The sequence below is a fragment of the Pogona vitticeps genome, chromosome 5, assembly GCF_051106095.1.
Source record: "Pogona vitticeps strain Pit_001003342236 chromosome 5, PviZW2.1, whole genome shotgun sequence".
NCBI classification, from domain to species: domain Eukaryota; kingdom Metazoa; phylum Chordata; class Lepidosauria; order Squamata; family Agamidae; genus Pogona; species Pogona vitticeps.
The window spans coordinates 38,812,696-38,821,578 of record NC_135787.1 but is presented as its reverse complement, the minus strand read 5'-3'; the positions used below and the strand labels follow the sequence as shown (position 1 = coordinate 38,821,578).

The 8,883-nt window shown below is 39.4% G+C and overlaps 1 protein-coding gene across 2 annotated transcripts in view; it reads left to right on the top strand.

Moving 5' to 3' along the window:
- Positions 1–1,477: 1,477 nt before the first annotated feature.
- SLC7A11 (solute carrier family 7 member 11) overlaps positions 1,478–8,883 on the top strand; it is an 83,005-nt gene continuing 75,599 nt past the window's right edge. For both annotated transcript variants that reach the window (XM_020783090.3, XM_073001644.2), the window contains exons 1-2: positions 1,478–2,070; positions 4,909–5,035. In XM_020783090.3, the coding sequence (XP_020638749.2) occupies positions 1,794–2,070; positions 4,909–5,035 (404 nt within the window). In that variant the 5' untranslated portion in view covers positions 1,478–1,793. The remainder of the gene's footprint in view (positions 2,071–4,908; positions 5,036–8,883) is intronic.

Genomic DNA, 8,883 nt, shown 5'->3' with positions numbered 1-8,883 from the left:
TTCCATATGAAAGAGAACTCACGCTTATTCAATATTTGTAATAATGTAGAAAGCAATAGACTAATAGTTATATGCCATCAAGTTGGAATCGACTTTTAGCCACACTAACAGGGCTTTCAACATAAGTTAAATATTTAAGAAGTAGTTTTACCAGTTCCTCTCCCCCAGAGGGTTTCCATGGCCAAGCAGAGATTCATATCCTGGTCTCCATAGCGCTACTCCCTCCATCTACCCACTCCATGACATTGGGTTCCTGACAAACTAATACACTTACGATATTTTGCTGTCTGAGCAAAGACGTGCCATTCCTATGCAGTCAAGGTAAATTGCACACACAGCCAGCCAAATTATTTTAGCACATGAGGCAGAAAATTCCACAAGTACCTCACTCTTTCCCTACCAGTAAGTGCACAATAATAACAAATGTAATATTTATTTATATATTTATGTATGTATGTATTTGTTTGTTTGTTTACATTTCTATCCTGCCCAACTAGTAATATAGCCAATACTCTTGGCAGCTGCAACTCTGCCCTCTGGGGCAGTTGCCCAGCCTAGTGGCAGGGCCAGCCCCCTGTACACATCATTTAAACTGTCTTATATTCATGAAATCAGAGGCAGACTCGACAGGCCTCTTCCTCAATGTGCATTCAATTTGTGTTGATTTCAAAGGTGTGTAAGAGGCTGCGGTCAGTCATGCAAGGCAGGAAATCAAAACAAAGTTGATCTGCTGATGACAGCACCACAGTCACTTGAAAAGGATGCCCATTTCCCCCAGCAAAACTGTTCCTGCTTTAGTGATATTTACAAAAGGATCCTACGCCTGCTAAGAATCATTTTGGTTTCACCCAAGGAGTGTTTCCTTTATTGAGGGGACCATTAAGCCTAGATAAACCTCAAAACAAAATATACACAATAATTGCCATGTTATAGAAGCAAAGACTCCATTGGTCAGTTGCTAGGCAACATGACGAAGCAAGGAAGCTGGCATATATTTCTGTAAATATATGCAGTCTTCATGTACAATGTTGATTTAGGTCCAGAAAAAGCAACCAGCTTAAAGAGCATGCTCATAACCTATACTAGCCCATCATAGTCGAGGCAAATTCTTTTTCGATAAAATGCAAACATGACACATTTTCTTTGACCTTTTTTCCCCTACCCTTTTACATTATAAAGTTTACAAGCTGCTCAGCTCAGTGTTTGAAAACAGACATTTCTCACCAGGAAGTTATTTAAATATTTGGGAGTGTTCTAGTACCGTAACTGACTCACTAAGGATCGGTCAGGGTTGTGTGTGTGCTTTTTCTTTTTTTATCTTTCAGAAGAATTCAAGTTAGTTTTGCAACATCCTGCTACCGTAGGGGAGAAAAGTGCTGAGTAATGCTACAGCCAGATCTGGCTTCTATGGCTGATGCAAACCTGGAGAATTTGCATCATCATTCAGCAAGAGTAACTTAGTATGACAGGCGAGCTTAAATACAAGACCATGCGGAAGCTGAGCTGGCTTCCAATGACAGAGCAGCACCAAGGTAGCTGTGAGAAAGGGCAGGTGTTCTTCAGCAGCCTTCAGATAGCAGGGAAAAGTTAAACAAAAAGAAAAAAAAGACACCTGAAGAGTTTTATACCTGTTGGCACAAGTGGTTTGAAAAGACTACAAGCAGTGTGGGAGCGAGCTGTAAAAGTAATTAGCTAGGCAAAGAGAGAGAGAGAAAGAGGAGAAAGAAAGATCTGAAGAGCTTGCCGGAGAGTTTTTAGAAGTTCACTCTGGGGTGTGTGGGCAACACTAAACTATGTTTAGGAAGGCTCCTGTCTCGGCAGTCTCTAATGGCAGCTACCTGCAGGGATCAGCGAATGGCAAGTTGCCTTCACCGTACAATGCCAAGGCAACTCATGGAGACAAAGTGGTGCTGAAGAAGAAAATCACTTTATTGAGAGGAATCTCCATTATAATTGGTACAATCATTGGAGCGGGAATCTTCATTTCACCTAAAGGAATCCTTCAACACACGGGCAGTGTGGGAATGTCCCTGACTGTCTGGACTGTCTGTGGTATCCTTTCACTCTTTGGTAAGTTTGTGAAAGTTTAAAATTGATCCTGGGGGGTAGCTAGTGGACTTTTAAGAGATTTGATGCTCAAGATCAAGAGGCTGGTTTGATGCCTAGCATTAATGTTGCTTCAGTAATTTTTTGGCAGGAGGGATCTTTGAGCTGCTTTGAAAGCATACGGATGATGACACAAAGCTCTGATGAATGTTGTTATATAGACTTTTAAGAAAGAATAGTATTTCTTAAGGCTCCCTGAAGTAAGTGGAGAAAGGAGTGTCCTTTAGCAGGCCAGAAGGTGTGTGTTTGGGTCTGCTTTCTGCCTGGCTGCTGAGAATGACGTGTAGCATGCTCGTGGAGTGTCGGCAACAGGAGAGATGAACTGTTCAGTCTGAAAAACATCTGCGAAATGTATGCCTTGCCCCTTATTGGCTAGATGAGAGTTTGAATGGTGTAAACTTCTGTTGAACTAGAAGGGAAGAGAGGGAGAGAAGGCAGAGGAAAGGAAAAAGAAGAGAAGAGAGGAGAGAGATGTGAGAAGACTCAGACAAAGTTTTAAATAAGAGACAGTCTGATGCTCATGTTTGTCTGGAATGTGTACACAGTGAGCTGGGGCTTCTCACCCTAAATGCTAGTGAGGATTCTTTCATGAAGAAACGTACCTTTTCATATATTAGTTACATTTATAACTGCCTTTTTCTTATAAGCACAAGGGTCCTCCCCCTCCTCTTCCCCTCTTTATCCTCAAAACAACTTTGAGAGACAGGTCAGGCTGACTTACTTCACGGGCCCAAGGAATCCTACACATGCTTAGTGAGAGCTAGGTCTAAGATCTTCCAGTACCCAGACCAGCATCCTAACTGCTGTACTGTATTGTTTAGAGGAGCTTTCATCTTGATTATTACATCTATAGGTCTTGCACGGAATAATTATGTTAAAAGTAGGCTCTGGGGCTCTCAAATAGTTAAGCTGTAATACTGTTCATTTATACTTGTGAAAAGGTGCAATTGAGTTCAGTAAAGCTTATTTATTATTTTCATTTCTTTGATTTATATCATACTTTCTCCCAGAACAGTGACTCTCTGATTAACATCTAACTAGACATGTACCAGATTATATTTCAAGGGAATAATGCTCAATTAGTCTAACTTAAAATAATTGCAAAATGCTGGCTGACATCCTTTTGCTTTTACTTACTTACAAGGCTAATGACACCATCAGCCACAGTGATCTTTTGGAAATTAAACATTTCTAGTTCTTTCCCTGAAGGTCCCAAGGCTTCTTTGTGATCTCTTTTGTCATTGGTAACTGAAGGAAGAGAGGAAGCCTATCATTTCTGAAAATCATTGTTGTTGGGGTGATTTTATCAGTGCTTTTTGGAAGTCTCCGCCATGACTAAAGAGATCCCCAGGTAACCTTGGGATTTTTGGGGGTAGAAATCAGAAAAATTTAATTGCCAGCAAAATTGCTGCAGCTTAAGTTAAACATGATTTCAGCCCGTTTTACTTTAAAAAAGAGAAATGTGTAAGTTTTGCTGAAGTAGTTACCCTCCACAGAAATAGTACAAAAATTGAGATTGGTTTATATACCACCCACTTAATCCTACAAAACAATCAGAGCTGTAACTAGCCATGTTGGTATGTGGGCAAGTGGCACCATTTCCCCCCTACTCTACCCTGAGGCAGAAATGAATTAGGAAGAGGAGAATGTGGTGCGCCCCCAAAAGAAAGATAAAGAAGTTGAAAGCACACATGGCTATAGGCATTGTTATCAGCCAAGCCTACTTATTTTGGGGTGTTAGGAAAAAGAAGTTCAATAAGAGCCAATATCATATCATGGCTCAAGCAATGAAATGCATGGAACTTGCCCTGTGTCAATTTGTCGCAATCTTTAAAGAACAGAGCCAATGCTTTACCCACCCTTGCTAAACATACAGCTGGATGAAGTCAAAATAGATCTTGATCAGAAACAGAACATATAGTTCTTGAGCAAACAATAATTGAGAGGAACATTTACAGGGTCAGTATCAAAACTGTATCTTTCTAAGTGGTACTGAAGTTAGAATTTGTTTCTATTTAGGCTACTTTTTAATTGAGCTTCAGCTTGCAGGAGAAGTTAAAAGTTACTCTTCTGAATACATGTATATTTTGATTTTGTGTTGAAAGATCTGACCTGTTAAAGTCCTCTTAATGTTCTCTGATTACAATATGATTTACACAGCCTTGAAATTGTTCTGTGCTTCATTTTTGTCCTTGTTGATTTTGCAAGAAGAGATTAAGTGACAGAATTCTTAAATTAAAAAATGAAACAACACATAATGAACAGCTAGCTACGTAATTCTTACAGAAAATTCTCTGATGTTAATTTGGGAGAAGTTATTTCAAGAGGAGGACTTTCAAATGGCACTGTAGTTTTTCTTAAACATTAATTAAATTAATTTCACTGCATTTATATACGAAATATATAACCGCTACAGTGTATGAGTTGCCAATAAAATGAAACTGAGATGCAAATAGCTTGACTGGCCTATTAAAACATCTAATTTGGCCCTTCGATAGGATGTGTTAATTAAAATAAACAAGGAAAGAAAATGATCGAGATCCTTTAACCTGCATTGAAGTTCTGCAGTAAAGTTAAGAAAGAACTGTTCATGATTAATTATTCGATTAACACTGTCAAAATTCACAGTAAAATGAAATATGCATTCTCAGTAACAGTTTTACTGTTGTCTTCTGTTGTATCCTTTGTTGAAAAGAAATGGCAAGGAGGAAATAAGTGTCCGACTCTAAAAACTTTAGACAAAAGTTGACGGAAGGGCTTGCTTTTCAAAGCTTTGGTTTAATATTAACTGCATTTGTATAGGTGCTCTCTGTTATGCTGAACTGGGCACAAGTATCAAGAAATCTGGAGGGCACTATACGTACATCCTGGAAGCCTTTGGTCCATTACCTGCTTTCGTAAGAGTTTGGGTGGAACTGCTCATCATACGGTAAGTTGTTGTTGTTTTCCTCCCAGTGTACCTGCATAAGTCAAAGCATTGTCTTAATGTAATGTGGTTAGATGGCCTGTTCTTTAATGTATGTGTTTTCTTTCGGCTTCCCAATATTTTCTAATTTAACAGTGGTGGTTGCATCAGTGTTCCTGACATATTTTTGTACAAATTAAGAGGTAAATCCAATTGTTCACTCCAACTGAAACAAATTCTTTGAAAGAATAGGTTGCTTAAATTTCTGCTGAACCTGTTGATTCAATGGTTCTACTGCAGCTCAGTCTAACAACTGGATTTAATGCTAAGAAATTCAAAATATAAAACTTTAAAAAAAGGTTTGACTTTATTGTTTCTAGATTCTAGGCTTATAGGGAACATCAATAATATTCATGCATCATGTGAACCAACAATTATGGTTTGGAATGAATCAAACTTTGAAATTCCAAAAAAAGTATTGCATAGGATTTTTATAGAATTTACTTGCATCAAATAATTATATTTCATCAAATTATTTTGTGCTCTCAAATGAGACATGTGCATACATCCACAATTTGGTTTGTAGTTTGTATGGAGGGGGTCTCCTCAGAAAAAGCCCAAGTACTGACTCCAGAAAGCATACGGATCATATGCTTGCATTCTCTGGGATTGCAAACAAACAAACCTAAACAAACAGAAACCAAAAAAAGACACACACCCCTCAAAAAAAAAGTAGGGTGGATGTACATTTCTTCAGATGACATTTCTAAATTCAGTCTTGGTATCATTGAAGAGCAAAGGCAGTTCTAAATAATGTGCAGCTTTATCCAGTAAACGAGGAACCCATAGATATCCCAGATGTAGATTTCCAGTGGGCTGGCATGGAAGACTGGACTGAGGAGACCACAGTATTTCAGGTGACAATGGGCACCAAGAGGAATTAAGCAGATGGTGCCTGGCAGTTGTGCCCAAATAGGATATTTTTTGGGGACAAATTGTTAACTGGCCTTGAACTTGTTACATATTTGTATGTGTTTCCTAGTCATACATAAAAGGGACATGGTGGCACTGTGGGCTAAACTGCAGAAGCCTGTGCTGCAGGGTCAGAAGACCAGCAGTCGTAAGATCGAATCCACGCGACGGAGTGAGCAACCGTCACTTGTCCCAGCTCCCGCCAACCTAGTGGTTCGAAAGCATGCAAATGCGAGTAGATCAATAGGGACCACCTCAGTGGCAATGTAACAGCGTTCCGTGTCTAAGTCGCACTGGCCATGTGACCACGGGAGATCGTCTTCGGACAAAACGCTGGCTCTATGGCTTGGAAACAGGGATGAGCACCGCCCCCTAGAGTCGAACATGACCGGACAAAAATTGTCAAGGGGCACCTTTACCTTTACCTTTACCTCTAGTCATACATATACTGTACACTTATGTTAGATTGACCTTGTGTTTCTTTGTATGAAATTGTATTCACTGTGTGAAAAAGAAGTAGAGCTGGCCAAACTGGTTTAACATTAGTAGTGTTTCCATTCTGAAGTATCTTGGCTACCGTTTACAACCCTATAAATCTACAATTTTCTTGTCTGTTGTGATGATAGAAAGCACATTGTGCAGCTCTTGATTTGCCTGGTGCTGAGTTTGTTGATGATATTTTAAATAGGTTTCAAATCACAGAAGACAAATGCAGTTTAAATGGCTGGCAAATTATTTTACACATAGGTAGTTTAGCCTCTTGATCTATTTACCTGTTTCTCTTTCTGAGTGTCATATTGCGGAAAGCAGTTCACTCAGTGAAACATATATGCCTTTTCATTTCCTTTTTTCTCTTTGTCTATACAGCTGGTTTCACTTGATTATGTTGCTACATACACCTACGCAGTAAGCTGTGCTGATCATCTGTTTAAAAAATCAACAATGCTAAGTCATTGTGAATTGATGTTTCTCTCACATACATCATGTCCTGGCAGTATTGTAAGAGCACTGAATTACTTAGCAAATGCTTGCTGACACCCAGAAGGAAAAAAACAAAAAATAAAAACAAATAACACAAAAAAACAAAAGTATCAATAAAGGTAAAACATTTCTAGATCATAAAAATTGGCATGTGACCTATAGCTATCAAGGAGTACCCTTTCTGCCACCACTATGCACAACTTTCTGATATCTGGAACAAACTAATATGTACTGTTCCAATATGTTTTGTCCCCTGTTATTTTTCTAGGGCAAATTCTCTGGGGACAGCTAAACATGAATGCTAATATCTGCAACACAGCACCAATGCTGGTTTTGTTTCCATAAAGAAAAGTTGCTTTGTAAGATTGGAATTTGGAGCATGGGCTGCAAATGAGGTGCTTCACTTTCCCCCTGTCCTCTGCTTCTGTGCTCCAGATGGCTTGTTCCAGGTTTTAACAAATACACATTTTTCTCATCCTCAATAAAGATGGGTGTCTCAGCACAATAACATATCCTGTATATTTTTCACCTAGCAGAACAGGTAAAAGACTAGTGCTCTCTCTCTCTCTCTCTCTCTCTCTCTCTCTCTCTCTCTCTCTGCGTGTGTGTGTGTGTGTGTGTGTGTGTGTGTGTGTGTGCACGTGCCAGTAGCAGTGTTAACCAGAAAGTCAGGATATGTTTATTGTGTTATCCCCTTGATCCCCTTGAGCCTGGGGTTTTAGAGGCACATGTATGTGTCCCAAGCTGGTAGCTCAGGAACTGACTGTGTTATATGAGATGGGCAAAGCTGCTCTTTTAGAAATCATATTGTTTGTGCCATTTCATGGCATCTTACAAGAAAAATGGTTGGCTTTCCTGCCTAACAAAAGGAAAGATCTGGATTTCACAGAGATGTGATGCAGTAAAGTGTTGTAAGAAAAACACATTGAGGTTAATCTCAATCAATGGTAGAGATGTGAAGAAAAGTACTTGTTCTTCTGCCAAGGTGTTACTGGCAATGCTGATTCTTTCTCTGTTCTCATCTGACTCACTAGATCCCACTTTTTCTTCCTTTCCCTCCCAGCTTTCCAGTTTGGGAGAAGCATGCCAGTTGGATTTCATTTGAAGAAGGCTTTTATTCCAGAATTACACAGAAAACACAGAAGGATTAATTTACCTATTAAACCAAATCTCACTTCCACTGTCTCCTGTCTCCTTTATCTTCCCCACTAAGTGTTGGGGTCCTCCAAAACAAGAAGGAAGGTGGGAGTTAAAGGGAGGCTAGGATGAGGAATGGAAGAGAGGAGAAGGAGAGAGAGAGGGAGAGGGAGAGAGACGTTTTATAAGCAGCCATCCTCAAAGGGTACAATTACAGTAACAGCAGAAAAAGAGCTAGTGTGGGCTACCTAGGAACAGCCAAGCTTGATTAGAATGATCGAATCAAGCCTGAGTGTTCACACAGATGTGTCCCCTGTCAATATCATAAAGTGGCTTAATAAGTGAGCCCACTTCAGGTTACTGACAAATTAATCATTTATCCTGCTCAGCAAAGAACAGGGAAAGTGATTTTTTTTAACTTTATGCAGACTATCACTGATGCGCTACATCAGTTATGATATTTTTAAAACTTCTTTCCCTCACCTTAAAGGGCTGGTGAAGAAACCACCAGCAGTTAAATCCCCCCCCCACTCTCAATCTCTCTCTCTCTCTCTCTCTCTCTCTCTCTCTCTCTCTCTCTCTCTCTCTCTCTCTCTCTCTATCTATCTATCTATCTATCTATCTATCTATCTATCTATCTATCTATCTATCTATCTATCTATCTATCTGGTTCAAGTGGTGGAATCACTAACAAGGGTTGGTCGATGCTCTTATTCAGCATATAAAAACAGTCTATGCACCATTATTTTTAAAAAATATATTGGCAATTTGAAAGAGGAATG